The 15,767-nt window shown below is 42.9% G+C and overlaps 1 protein-coding gene across 1 annotated transcript in view; it reads left to right on the top strand.

Annotated features, from left to right (window-relative positions):
- Positions 1-15,767, top strand: part of UBA2 (ubiquitin like modifier activating enzyme 2) — a 184,051-nt gene that overhangs the window by 63,845 nt on the left and 104,439 nt on the right. Inside the window, exon 6 of the mRNA XM_078671223.1 lies at positions 1,103-1,224. Coding sequence (XP_078527349.1) covers positions 1,103-1,224 — 122 coding nt within the window. The remainder of the gene's footprint in view (positions 1-1,102; positions 1,225-15,767) is intronic.

The raw sequence follows: 15,767 nt of genomic DNA on the forward strand, positions 1-15,767 counted from the left end.
AAGATCTTCAAGTGGCTACCCCTACACACGAGATGCACCACAACATAAGCCCTCATCACCAGCCAACTGGACTACGGCAACGCCCTCCGAGTAGGAATCACTGCACACCTCCTACAGATACTTCAAACCATACAGAACGCTGCTGCCAGACTCATCATTGGCCTTCCCTGATGAACCCACATCACACCCCACCTCAGGCAACTCCACCGGTTCCCTGTACAGACGAGATGCCAATTCACGGTGCTGACCCCCACACACCAGGCTCTACACAAACAAGGATGCTCCTACATTAACTGCCTGAATTTCCACCAACAGTCAAAGAGTACGCTCCACTTCCCTTTCACTTGCCCATACTTCGCGTATCTACCAAAGCAGAAGTGGAGGATGCTCCTTCCCCCACAACACAGCAAAGACCCGAAACCGCCTCCCCACACACCTCCAGACCATCACCTCACATCCGGAATTCTGTAATGCCCTCAAGACCTGGTTGTTCGAATAAGTCTCTGGGACCTGCAACCACCTGGATACCCTATCGGGTGATTAGCCGTGCTTTATGAATCCTGATTGATGGGGAATCCCACCCTGCCATCTAGTGTTCTCTTGTAAAGTGCTGTTTTAGGTGTGCAGGTGTTCTGCCACACAAACTGCAGAAGCTGCGTGAGGGTTGGTTGGACGGACAGTCTCACTGGGATCCAATTTAATGTGGCCTCTTAAACAGTTGCCAAGAGCTCAGTGAGCTACAAAATAAAATATGTTCATGTCCACCTCTTTAGTAGCCACATCTAAAAAAAAAAAAAAAAAAAGAAGAATAATGCTCACTAAAGACCCACTGAACTGAAGAGGTTAATATGTGAGAGGCCAGCCCGAAAGTGTTGAGATTTGTAGGTCAGATATGTTAGATGTGGGATACCTAGATTGCACCGCAATACCAACGTGTTGCAGTCAGTCTAAGGGGAGCTGATTATTCTTCTTAATTGCTGAAAATCTTCAAAATTGGCAAGTGCTAAACTATATATTTGTTGTGAATGTGCTATTCATTTGTTCTTGTGTTAGACTTGTCTTTGCAATGATGCTGTAAAAAAAATTTTGTTCGTTAATGTAGGGTTTAACTGAGTGCTATGAATGCCACCCAAAACCAGCACAGAAAACGTTTCCAGGTTGTACGATCCGGAACACCCCTTCAGAACCAATCCACTGCATTGTGTGGGCCAAGTATCTCTTCAAGTAAGTAGATTTGTTTATTTTTTTGGTCAAATCTGTTAACTTTTCAAAAGGTACAATGGGGTTTCCAGGCGTTTTAGTAAATAACAGCGGTGCACATGGGAGAACATATGGATGATCAGCCGCAACCCCCAATAGAAATATGTCATGACAGCAGCTGTACATGTGTGACATTTCCCTGACTTCCCTTGCACCAAGCAGAACAAAAATTCCCCAAAAGGCAGTGAAATAAGGAAGAAATAAAAAATAAAAAGGGTGAAGGAGATCCTGTGTACTCGTGATTTTCTGTTGAAAGTCAAGGAAGAAGGGGAAGGAATTCCCATCCCAAGGGGGGTGGGAGAGAGACCGAAGGAGAGGACTCTTTTGCCGGATGGGAAGGGAGAAGAGCGGTCGGTTAACCTGCAGGGTCCATACAGGCCAGTGTAAGACATCAATACCATAGTGAGGCCATACAAAAAAAGAGAGAAGGGAGACTACTGGGTGTTAGCATGTAATTAATCACAAGCATTGGCATAGCCAATAGGTCTAGCCTTTGGGACCTTATTAGTGTTTAGCAATGCAACAGTTAATGTTGTTGCACCAAGGATATTGTGCTGGATAACTAAACACTTATAAGGTCCCAAAGGCGAGACCTATTGGCTATGCCAATGCTTGTTATGATTCTGTTCCCCTAGAGAGTACTTACAGGCCTAGAAGCCAGCGAATCCTTGTTACTGTTCCCTGCTGTAATGTCTGAAGCTGCACTGCTCTGAAAGTGAATGATCTTTCTGACCTTGAGAGCAACAACGAGGCCCAGCTAAATGAATCGTGCATTCTATTAAAGGCCCCTTTTACAACTAACATATATTTTTGCAAGGAAAGCACGTTGTTGGCATCATAAACAGACCAGTTCTCTTTACATTGAAACCGAAATTAGTAAAATTACACAGTCAAAATGTGGGATGGATGAGAAGGAAGAATTACATTAAGGGGAAAAAGTTGGATAACCTAAACTTAGTAATTGTAAAATTAAATTCACTGTATTGTGTGGAAAGTTGGAAGAATAGATTTTCAAGAGATCAACGTGGAGGGGGCCACTTGGATGCTCCCAAAAACCAACAGTTTAAAACAAAAATATCTTTTTTCCTAAACTGATGGGGAACAACGTGGCCCCTAAGGTCTTCAAGTGCAGAGCTCCAAAACTTGGCAGGCACTTTATAGAGTGCTTGAGTCGCCGCTGCCGCCTGTTGGAAACTGCGTTCCCTGCAATGGAGTGGTCAGTTTCCAAGTTGTCCCTCAATGCCCAGGCGAGGTATGAGGAATATTGAAGAAGGAGCACCCTGAATTCAAGGCAAGCCAATCTGAAATCGATTTAGGATCCATTTGACACCAGGATGATCTGTCAGCAAAGGGGCGTGATGTCCTCATTAGGTGTCGTGACCTTTAAATGCGCGCAAGCGCATTGAGGGAGCGAGAATTCAAGTGCTCAAAAAAATCGTGAAACCAAGGGTTTCGTTCGTGCGGTTTTCTTGAAGTTCACGTGAATCACGTGAGCAAACAAGCACGCGCATTCACGGCCGCACAGCCCATCAAAGGGCTTCGCCCAGCGTGCGCTCTGCCGCTTCTCCTCCCCTAACACGCTGGCATTCACGGCCGCACAGCACATCAAAGGGCTTCGCCCAGCGTGTGCTCTGCGGCTTCTCCTCCCCTAACACGCTATCTCAGCTCTCCTGCCCCCATCCGGCTTCCCTCCGGCCACTCTCTAATTACCAACAGCCACTTTTACCCAAGTATTTTCTTTATATCACAATACCGACAGCATTGTGCTTCTACGTTTTTCATGCTTTGTGAAACTTTATTTAAGTCACACCCGTAGAGACTGTTACATCTGCAAATTTTTATCACATGTATTTGGCCATGTGTTTTTTTTAAATGTTTTCCTTTGGAAACTAACCATACAAAACGTCGCTGCACCACTATTCGTTTTATAAAGACGAAATGGTGTTTTCTCCTTCCTTCTCTAGTAGAAGGTTAAAACGTGCACCTCGCATGGTATGCGGTTCTTTTTTAAAGGATCGCCCTTGGCCATTTACTACTTAATAACCATCCTGTGTAACAGGAGCTGCAGCATGTCTTCACGTGTCGGGACAGGTTTGTCAGGCTGCCCTCACGCCCGCACTTTACTCGTGGAATGCTTCTGTTTTTGGTCTCATGGACGCCCATGACTTTGTCTGGTTGCAGCAGACTCGGCCACAGTGGGGCAGCCTCGAAGTGATGGGCAGCTCTCAGAACGCCTGCATCAGAGGCCGCGTGCCAGCTGTCCATAGGAGCTGAAGCGATAAGACAGCCAGAGAGGCGATGGCAGGGGCGAGGCTAATCGGGGCGAGGCTAATCGCCCTACTAGAGCAAGAAGGATGCACTGCATTCTACGAGACCTACTGGCAACGCCAGTGCTTGTTTTTCTCTAGATAACCGTCTTGCTACCTGAAGTAACACCGCTTTAGTGAGTCAAATGCTGCTTTAGAAAGCCCAATCAGAGCAGCCACTCCGAAGCTAACGTGAGCTGAAGACTGAACCACTGAGTGTAAGTTTTTATTATTGAGGAATGGTTTTAGTTTTTTATGGATGAAGTAAAGCAACGTCCGAGCAGCTCTGGCATTTTTTTAAAGCGGTCATTATATTCTCTCAATAAAAGCTGCTGATAGATCTTAAAGCACAAAGCCTTTACCACAGGGAAAAGATTTGGAGTGAAGCCACTGATTTAAAGTTCAAAACGCCATGACGTATTGAAGTTGGCTTTGAATTGTTCCGTGACCTTGATAGGTTCTCAATAGTTCGACGTTAACTAATATGGAACTGATCAGAGGAGGAGTTCTCCATTCTACGGTCAGCTAGGAACAAGCATTGGCCGCGCGGCCGTGAAAGCGACGTGGCCATGAAACTGAAAGTGATTGCGCAGTGTGCTCTTTTTCAAAGCACATACTCGTGCTTGTGGCGCGCCGCTGCCCACTCCCGCAACGCGTATGCCGCCACAAGCCCGAGTATGTGCTTTGAAAAAAGAGCTGCAAGACGGCTAAAGGTCTCCTATGCAGCGCATGTGTGCTGCGTAGGCGAGACCTAAAAAAGCTGTTGAGCACGTACGCGAGGTGGTGAGAAGCACATATGTTCCAGTTTAGACATGCAATTAATGAGGGGGCACCGATTCAAGGTGATCTTGCCAGTGAGGGCCTGTGAGTTGGATATTCGTTCATCACGAAAATGTCATAATCTATTGAATCACAGCGCTATAGGAGGGTCCTCTTTTTTTCATCTTAAATTGGGCAATCTGTTGTTTTGTTGCTTCCGTCATAAAGCTAAGGGAATTCCAGTCAGAACGGGTAAGCCTTTTGAGTGAGGTGCAGGCCCAAGAGTAGTACGGCCAGGTCTGCCGAGATGGGATAACCAAGCTTATTTTAATCTGGCCTAAGATTTGTTTCCAAAATGTGTGGATCGTAATTAAGGCTCCCTGTTTCCGTTTTGGCTGATTTTTTTGCAGATAAATACAGACCGAAACCCATGGATTTTCCCGTCTGTATTTATTTTTAAATGTGGATAAAACGATTTTTTTTTTTGTGCGATTCTAAATGCTGCCAGTTTTAGGGCTGGCAAGCGTATAACTGTGCAGATTGACAGGCAAGGAAGGGTATTGAAAAAATAGAACGGTATTTTTGTAAAGTTGCTTAAACAGCAGTAGATATGCACAAGAGTTATACTGATATGCATATGTTTTTATATAAGTACATTGATTTATCGTCTCTGGGTTTTCAGGTCATTGAAATCTCTCAGGCATTTAATCATGAGTGAACATTTATTGGTTAAATACATGTGGAAATATACTAATTTCAGCTCCATTTCTTTTTATCAAAACCCAAAATAAATATGGATAAATACAGATAACATTTGTAAAAAATAAATACAGACGTGAGAGTCAAAAAAAGAAATACCATAAAACCGGGAGCCCTAATCGTAATGCAGGTCGAACAAATGTGCAACAAAAAGTCACCGTCCTCCTGGTCAGTGTCAGCATAGGGTGGCGGCGTTAGGGAATATTTTAAGTCAGTGATGTAAGGTACCGTTGGAACATTATCTTGTATGCTTTTTCCCTGTGAGGGCTGCTTCTGTGTTTTAGGGGAGTCTCTCAAGTCTCTCCGAGTGTTTGATTGTTATGGGGGTTCCCAGCACCTTTTCATATCTAGTTTTGAAGTAATGTGTTAGGAGGGGGGGGACATTGCAGTCTTGTAATGCCCTGTAGGTATTGGAAATTAGGCCTTTGGTGGCGCTGAATGAGCTCATCGTTTTCTCAAATGGTGTAAGAGTTTGCATATCAGCTAGGACAATGGGGGGTTGTTAGGCTCGATGGAGCAATTGAAGATATTGGAGAAGTGAGGACTCGGTTAGCTGGTATTAAGTTTTGTATTGTTCATGGGATTTTCATTGGTACCCTTCATGGAAAGATCTCTGGTTGTCCTGCATTCGCCCTGCTCCCAATCGGGGGAACGAGTGCGGATCTAGTGCTGGTGTAAAGTCAGGATTCCTAGCAGTCTTGGTGTTAGGGGAGGTAAAAGTGATAAGGCCCCTTTTCACAGCTATTTGATCCCAGATATCAATTACTATTTGGTGGTGGTGGCTATGCATGGATTTTTGGGCTGGAGCTGGCGTGGGAACCACCTGTCTGTCCATGTGAAATTAAGATTTCTCGCTGTTCCTTACTAACCATTCTGACTTGTAGAGTAAGTGTGCCGTCCTATAATAGTCCAGCAAGTTAGGGCATGTCAAACTGCCGTTTTCCATGGGTAGCATTACAAGGATTGCCTAGATTCATGTTTTTTTCCCACGCCATATGAAGGAGAGAAGCCTAGTTTGGAGCTGTAGCACATCAGCAGTACAGATGGGTGTGGAGTGATGCTGAAATAAATGGAGGAGCATCTGTAGAATATTCATTTTCATGACTTTAATGCGCCCAAGCCATGATATGAAGAGATATTTCCAACTCCTGATGTCTTCGAGAATCTGTTGGCTGTATTCAGGCCTGTAGGTTTTAGTCCATCCTTCTATAGTAGAGTATATATAAAGGCCCAGGTAGCAGATAGTATGTGGAATGGGTCTAGGGCCTGTAAAGGGGGAGGGGCATCCCGTAGGGTGATCAGTAAGTTGAAAACATGTGATTTTGTGATATTGATTTTAAAACCAGAGACACTTTTGAAATCTTCCAACATCACTACTAATGTGTGCAGCAATTCAGAGGGGTTGGTTAGGATAAGGAGGAGGTCGTCAGCAAAATGATTAATCTTTTGGCGCCTACCCCCAAAAGAGATTCCACTGATCAAAGGGGACTGCCAGATTTTAATAACTAGGGCTCCACCACTAAAGCAAATAATAAGGGCGACAGGGAGCAACCCGGTCTTGTTCCTCTGTTGGGTGTAATAGGCTGTGTGGGCCTGCTATCAATCCCAATGGCAACCAACAGGAGTATGCTAATGGGATTTTATCCCTCACCTGGGGCCAAGGCGGATTTTTCTTCAGTACAGCTTGCAGAAAGGTCCAGATTACTCGGTCAAACGCATTCTCTGCATCGAGTGAGCAAACCACCGCTGGGAAGTTCCTTTTATGTACTTATTAGCGGCACCCTGGGCCGACCTAGTCCGGATCCACCAAAGTGGGTCCCTTGCTCAATTTGACACTGGATTCAAGCTAGCCTGGCTGATGAAGGGTGTTACCCAGAAACCGGTCCCAGGGTGCTTGTTTCCGGTTCAGGGAAGACCTAGCTTGGCAGTTTGAGCACGACTGCTCCCATGAGGCACAGTGTCAAGACTGATTTGCATATAGCTCGGTCTGAACTGAGGTGGCGAAGTGAGCTAAAGAATGATGATGGATTCAACCTAGATCTGTGACTAGGGGTGAGTGTCTGAGAAGTTTCAGCACACCGTCCATCATCTCCTTGTGTCAGCTGTTTATAGCCTCCTTTAGAGTTCTGTTGCTCATCTATTCTCTCTAAAGCTTGAATTTCTGAAGTGAGGTTCTGCTCATATAGTGATGTCACAAAATAAAATGATGGACGGACAGTTGAAACTTTTCCAACACTCTCGCCCAGTCACAGATCTGGGCTTAATCCATCGTTATTTTGCTCCCCACATCACCCCAGTTTAAACCCAGCCATGTGGAAATCAGTCTTTACCCTGCTTCCATTGGAAACAGCCCAGCCCGAACTGCCAAGCCAGTTTCTTATTGGACCAGATTCGAGCATCTTTCGATCAGCAGTTGCAGACCATTTGCAGTCCTGGAAATCAGAACTGCATCATCTGCATATAGGAGCAATGGGGTTGGACTAGAGCCCACCCTGGGGACATCGGCTTCTAGCTGTTGTGACATTTTTCCCACCCTGTTAATATTTAGTGCAAAAAGGAAGGGGGCAAGGACTCCGCCTTGCCTAATTCTTTTGGTCACCCTGAAACCTGGGATACATTTTAAATTGGTTGGTAACATTTTGCCTCTCCTTGTTCCCCATTTTAAAATTAGGCACAATTATACTCTGACCATGTAGATGCAATAATCCCTTGTGGCACTGCTTTAAACACCTGAGTCAATTGTGAGGCTCATAAAGTTACGTTGGTCTTATAAGTGTCCACAGGGACCCCATTGGGCCTAGGGCTTTCCTGCTTGCTGATTTTTCTGTAGCCTTTATAACTTCTTCCAATCTAACTGGTTTTAGGGGTGCCACCATGGAATGCTTTGAATTGCCCTGTAAAATGTTCCCTTCGTTTTCTGGGTTGAAGATACTTCCGAAATGACTCACGGTCTCTACCCTCAGGCCTTGGTCATCCTTAAGGAATGGGGAGTTTATCATTTTCCAGCATAATATTGAATCTCTGGTTTCCGCTGCCTGTTCCAATTTGGCCCATGCCTTCTATTGTACCAATTTCTTCCTCTGGCGTATCACTTGTTTGTAAAGATGCCTTCGATTTTTTTTATTTTTTTTATTGTATTTTTCTAAATGTGTATTCCTTTTTACCACAGTACTATGTCTAGGGGCAGACAGAAGGCCTTTCTTAAGATTTCGATTGGCTTGTGAACATAAAGCATTGAACCAGCCATACTCTCACTGGCGACTTTTAGGTTATTAGCAATTGCAGATGTAATTTTATTAAAGGCGTCACAATCTCTTCAGGTGCTGCCTCCAGTTCTGCACATACCATGAAGTGCTCCTTGGTGTTACTTATAATATTGCGCAGAATGGCTAATTAACACCAGACCATTTAGAACGTATGCTGCTCTTCCTTGCTACCTCAGTGTGAGGCGCTAACTGAGGGACTTCACGGTGATTAAGCTCAATTTTCATAATTCATTTTAGTGGGAGATGATTTCTAAGGTTAATAGAATCCCCCATAAAAAGAGCCCAAACATTCTTTACCATTTGTAGAAAGTATTATTTGATCAATAAACGAGCTACATCTGCTTCCTTGAAAAGTAGGCAGGGGGACACTTTCATTATCTTTACTTTGAGTAGTTCTACATTATTTTTACAAAGTACTTCGTTTAAAATATCTCCATATCCATCATGGGGAAAATGGTTCTGTGTATTTCCCAAGACATCAATGTATCCACATACCTTGGTTGGAGAGAAGTGACTCTTACTTAAATTGAATTCATATATGTATATATATATATATATATATATATATATATATATATATATATATATATATTCACAGAAAAAACCATAGGTTATAGACCATATATAGTTAGGAATTAGCATTTACAAAACCTTGAAAATTCACTGAAAAAACCATAGGTTATAGACCATATATAGTTAGGAATTAGCATTTAGAAAACCTTATTTTACTCACACAAAACCATTGAAATTCCATATATAGTTAGTTGCACTAACTATATATCGCGCACCCGCAATCCACTGCTGATGATGTCACATATTACATCATTCATGACATGGTCAGTGACATCACTGATGACATCACTGATGACATCTCAAATGACATCACTGATGACATCACTGATGACATCTCATTTGACATCATTCTTGTGCTAATACGATAAACCTCTTCAGACTCTAATATAACCTTAGATACACTCAGTGTATACAGACACTCACACACTGTCACTCATCCATGGAGTTACTCACACACCTAGTCAGTCATGCAAAGAAACAATCTCACCTCCATTTCCTCAACTATACAGTTATACACACCTTACTTATTCAAACATATACTAACACATATTTACTCTCTTATACAATCCCTGATACAAGTTCACAATGATCCATACAGCCACTCACACATTCAGTGGCTCTCATGCACAGTTATTTATATATGCCAACTCTCACATGTACTGTGTTTTACATATGTACTTACTATGACATGTAGCATTGAGATATCCATTCACTCATCAATACACTCATGCACACAGTCAACCGCCCATGTAGCTTTTTCCACATGCACTCTTGAACTCATACACCTAGTGAATCAACTGCTCACTCATCTATGCACAGAGTCACACACCTCCCAGCCACCCCCACACAAACTCAATCTCCCATAGAAATACTTGGGCAACCAATTAATAACACATATAGCCTCTCGTATAGCTAATGATCAACACATGCAGCAGTTTACATCACAACAGACATAATGATGCACAAATTAAGACAGTTTAGTCACTAACCCATGCATTCAGTGAGACACATTTAATCACTCACTCATACAGTCAGTCACGCACCTACTAAATCCTTCATCCAGACACTTATACATCCACTCATTCTTCAATATCTAAGACATATTTTAACTTTACAGAAACATACAGTCACTGGATGTTGTCATCAGTGATGTCATTTGAGATGTCATCAGTGATGTCATCAGTGATGTCACTGACCATGTCATGAATGATGTAATATGTGACATCATCAGCAGTGGATTGCGGGTGCGCGATATATAGTTAGTGCAACTAACTATATATGGAATTTCAATGGTTTTGTGTGAGTAAAATAAGGTTTTCTAAATGCTAATTCCTAACTATATATGGTCTATAACCTATGGTTTTTTCAGTGAATTTTCAAGGTTTTGTAAATGCTAATTCCTAACTATATATGGTCTATAACCTATGGTTTTTTCTGTGAATTTCATTGGTTTTTTAACAGCTAATATCTGTAGCTGTAAAATGTATTCTTCTTTAAATCCAAAAATATATTTTATATGTTTATGAATAATTTTTTTTTTAAATATTTTTTTTTCTTCGTTCCCGCTTCGCGAATCGGGAAGCTTCCTGTTAGCTGACCTTGATGCCGCGAAATAGACCGCGAGCCGGTAAACGTTTCTTTACCGCAAGTGCCGCGTTAGAAAACAACATCGTGACGCCTCCCGTCCGCATGACGTTTCACGTTGTCGCGTGATACGTCATATGACGTGCTACGTTAGCGAACTGGTACGCGAAGCGAGTCGCAAAGCGCAGGTTTCTGGAAGCAAACCGGGAGGCCCTGCAAAGCGCTTAACGTAAACACAGCAAGTCATGTGACTTGGTAATAACACTTTTCATTGGTTCATTTCACTTTTGGTTTCCTAATGATGTAAGACTAGGTCATATAATCTAAAATGAACACTTTTGATTGGTTGAGAACTCTTGTTTTTCCCAAATGATGAAAATCCCTCCTTCTTTCCTCACTCTGACTTTCATCATTGTGAGAGAAAGACCCTTTGTGATCACTGAGCAATGGCTTCTTTAGTAGCTTCAGCTGGTGCTTCCCCACCACCTCCACCACATCCAAGGAAGAGTGGACCACCTGCTCAAGTTGTAATTCAACAAGAAGAAGAAGAAGAGGAACAGGAGGACGAGCACGAAGAGAGGCAGTTTTTGCCTGAGCAGCCCAGGACGTCTCACCGGAAAGAAAACTTCATTTGGCAATTTTTTAAAATTCCCAAAGGTCAGAAAAAAGTAAATGCAAGATACGTAACTTGCCTTATATGTCAAGATAGACTGTCCAGAGGGACCGACAAAAAATACAGTTTCGGAAACTACACAATGCATCGCCATATGACTAGGTGGCATCCTAACAACTACAGTGCTGCACAGTTTCGGAACGACCTAGATAATCTCCCTATTATGGCCAGAAGATCTGTTGTACCGGAAGTAACGGGACCAGAGGGCAGGGAGATGGTGCCAAATATACAAATGAGATTTGGTGATGTAAAACACACCTGCGCATTTTGCGATGGATTCATTTCCTACGGAGAAAAAAGCATCACTCTGATCAACAGAGCTATTGACTATCATATGCAAGTTTGTCCGAAACGCCCAAAATAATAAATACTTCTTTTTTTTGTTTTGTTGCTCCTGTTGAGCCCTTTACAATGAATCGTTTTCATTGCCCCCTCCAAGAAAAACCCCAAAAAATATAAAACTGTTCCGAAAAATTCAAAAACAGTAAAAAAATGTTCAGAAAAATAAAAAAAAAAGTTCTTTTCAGAACTACCTCCCCGTTATTAAAAAATTGGTACAATATTTGGAACTGTGCCAACCTCTATTTCTCTTAGTTCGCTTCCTAGTTCGCTCGCTGGTACGCGAACTGGAAGCGAACCAAAAACAGTAAGTATAAGGGAAGGAAACACACACTTATGTTAAAAGAAAGACAGCTATAGGGGAGTAAACTAGAGATACCATTACCCGTAATCCACTGCTGATGATGTCACATATTACATCATTCATGACATGCTCAGTGACATCATCAGCAGAGGATTGCGGGTTTTTTGGCAACATGCCTTATCCACGGTTTAATAACGCTGCCTTTTGCTTTATATAAGTTTTCAAATTGTATGAAATATATACCAATAGGTCGTTATGAACCTTTAGGTAGTGCTTTTCTTCATGAGGTCTGGTCGCTTCCATACACATACAGATGTTTCAAAGATGATCAAGAAGTTTATCTGAATGGAGAGGAATGCACTGAGACGCCAGATCATTCACTAATGTGTAGGCACATACAGTTACACGATTCATGCAACAAACACCGACCAAATATGGCTTGCGTGTTGCAAGGCACGCCAGTTCCTGCTATCATCCCCACGTTCAAGTTGTTGGAAAATGGTAGTTATTTGATGCTCAATAATGAAGATTGTTCTGAGTTAATTAAAAGTATTCCTTTTATCGTAACAGTAAGTGAACGGGTTATTTGCTGCAGAAATGTTCTATTTCCTCCCACACATGAACATAGGGAGTTTTCAATCTGGCCACAAATACCAACCTTGGGACACGTTTCAACGGCATGGCAAGAATAAGAGCTCTTTTGTCTCAGAGAGAGGTGGCCTTGAGTTCGGCCCGTGAAACTTTCGTACTTCACATAGCGAACACCCATACACAGGTTTGCCTTTCAATTTCAGCAACATGTTTCCGACTATCTTTAACGCATCCTCCACAAAATCCCTGGCACACTTTTTTAAAGTTGTTACCAGTGGTCTCGTGACTTCATTTGAGAAAATCTTTGGAGTCATCCCTGCTTCTTTTCATTGTATTTTCTGCACTCTGGTTCGTGGATTGGCATTTTTACTTGCATTACCAGCGGACGCTCTTGTGCTTTTTTACATTTTTAAATATGGATGTCCCTCCTATGCAACCTCCGACCCTGCAGCTGCTGACACTGTTCCGCAATCGCATGCTAGAATATTATGGCACAATGCCGTTGGCGATATTAAGCACGGCATATGGATTATCTTTTCGGTTCTCCTACTTCACCTGTGTCCAGCCTGTATTTCACTGCCTGACCTGTGATTTCGATTGGGCCATTGATTTGTGTCTCTGCGGACCGGTTTCTCCTGACGTCGACTTTAATCAGCTGATGACTCCTATCATTACTCACGAGTTGGTTTGTCCTGGCGAAAGGATTATGGCTGTGGCATTGATGCATGGACTACTTGGTCCCTGGAATTTACTGGCGGCAGCACAGTCTTTCTTGGAACAGAGCTTTCTTGAAAACCCACCGAGCTGTCCTCTGATGGTGATAGAGGATCCGGTGCTGGGAGAGCACGTATGTTCTTTTCCGCTTTTAAATTGGATGGCTGAACTGTTTTCGGATGAAGACGGTGACTTCCTATTGGAGGCTGTTGCAGCTTATTTTGCATACACAGTTATGTCATAGACCTTTTTCATGTTTGATATGCTGAGTACTAGCATTTCATTGACAATTCATTGACTTATTTGTCAAGTTTTTATTATTTACCTTGCCTATTGGCTTAAGACTCGATAAAGTACTTGGCTGTTTTATTTTTCTTTAGCATTAAATTTTCCTAGTTTTTAATGCTTTACCTTGCGGACCGTCCACATATAAACTTGCAATCTGCTCTCATGAGATGGCACTTCTATTATCTTATTCAGTTCGTTTCCGGATCATGAGGAGGTGTCATCTAGGTCCTGGATATCTTTACACCGTGTTAAGTTAGCATGGGCTCATTACCGGTTTAAACGCCATTTTTCCTTTTTTGCAACTTCTGCACACGACACTTAGTTGTTGCTTTAGCTTTCCACCTAGTAGTTCATCGTGGTTTACATGAGAATAATATGTTATTGGTCTACTATCTGCTTTACTTGTTAAACTATATCTGTACAGCGAGTGCTAAAGTTTCAAGAACAACACGATACAGAATTGTTATGAGGTCTGATCTCCACGACTTCATACTCATAACATAAGTGCAACTTCTGCCAATTCTGGGCATGAGGCGGGTTTTATATTGCTTTGCCGAACACACATACACAACAGTTGATGCGGTTCACATGAAGAGAGAGCTGGTGTATGCTGATGTGATTCCTTCAAATCTAAGACACTAAAGTATGGGCACGCCCTAAACCAACACAAAGAGACCTTCTTAGCAAATAATATAATATGTGTATTAGGGAGGGTGAGATATAAGCAGCCGCGGGCCGTGGAGGGAGTTACGATGGGGCAGGGAGGCGGGGAGGGGGAGAAGCAGGGTGGAGCCCTCTCTACCTTGCCCCTCCCCCTCCCCGCCTCCCTGCCCCACCGTAACTCCCTCCACGGCCCGCGGCTGCTTATAAGTGTTGCTAACTCTTATTCATTTACAGCATGTTAACATACTGTCACCATTCGCTTTTTATGTACTAGTAACTATGCTGGTAATTTTGCTACTGATAATATGTGTACTTGTATTCTCCACCCTGCTTCTCCCCCTCCCCGCCTCCCTGCCTCACCGTAACTCCCTCCACGGCCCGCGGCTGCTTATAAGTGTTGCTAACTCTTATTCATTTACAGCATGTTAACATACTATCACCATTCACTTTTTATGTACTAGTAACTATGCTGGTAATTTTGCTACTGATAATATGTGTACTTTTATTATCTAAGGTACTACGCCTGAGAAGACGGCATTAGTAAATAAACATTTCAAATACACATCTGTTCTTCTTAACTCCATGTTCTGGTTTCTAAGAAATCTATAACGACCGACTGTTCATGAGTTCCACGTATCCTGAGGTACTATAAGTTCATATTCTGGATTGTCTAAACATTGAGAGTTTGTTATATCCAATGTGACACTGTACCTAGCTTGCTAAATAGTTTTTGATTACTAACGTGAGTTTTGGGACACCCTAATTCGCCGAGGTTCCAATCCTCTGTCCACAGTTCTGTGTGAGAACAGAAACCCTGCGACAGGGGCACCCCCGACCCTTGCTGGAGCTTCATCACACTTGCGATACAACTCCAGCAATGCATTCGCCGAGGTTCCAATCCTCTGTCCACAGTTCTGTGTGAGAACAGAAACCCTGCGACAGGGGCACCCCCGACCCTTGCTGGAGCTTCATCACACTTGCGATACAACTCCAGCAATGCGCCACCTTTACGGCACAGATACATCACGCATCTGTGCTGTTTTTACCCCATGATGCGCCGCATTGTAAATGCAGCACACCATAGGTGACGGAACAGCGGCACAGAATGACTAACACATCCCTGGTGATGCGCCAGTCATCATAAATGTATCCCTATGCTTCTTATCTTGTTAGAGATGAACCGCCATATGTATCATCAAAGTTATTTGCATTTCCTAAATAGCGAACTTTAAGGAATAAATAGCGATTCTTTACCATTCCTAGTTTGCGATGAGCTATTTGCTAATTAGCCGAATGTAGCCCAATGAAGCCCAAAGATGGCCGCCAGACACACAAAAAAACAAATGTAGCCCAAATATCAGCCAGATGTAGCCCAACTATAGCCCAGTGACAGAATGACCAATCAGCTTCGCAAACCTCCGTTACGCGAAGCGGAGCGCTGTTACAGATATATATCTTTTTTTGAACGTTAATTTCTCAAAATCCACTGGAGCACATATATTGAGACCTAGCAAAGGCACATCGGGCTACCAGTCCCTAATATTTTGCCAAGTTTCGTGCAAATCCATTCAGCCGTTCAATTATTATTATTATTATTTTTTTTTGCCCCGCGGGGCCCTTTTAAAACCTCCACATCAAACCTAGGGGGTCAGCGAGGATCTACTATGCCCCCTTATAGTTATTTCCCC

Source organism: Lissotriton helveticus, chromosome 12, assembly GCF_964261635.1.
Source record: "Lissotriton helveticus chromosome 12, aLisHel1.1, whole genome shotgun sequence".
NCBI lineage: Eukaryota > Metazoa > Chordata > Amphibia > Caudata > Salamandridae > Lissotriton > Lissotriton helveticus.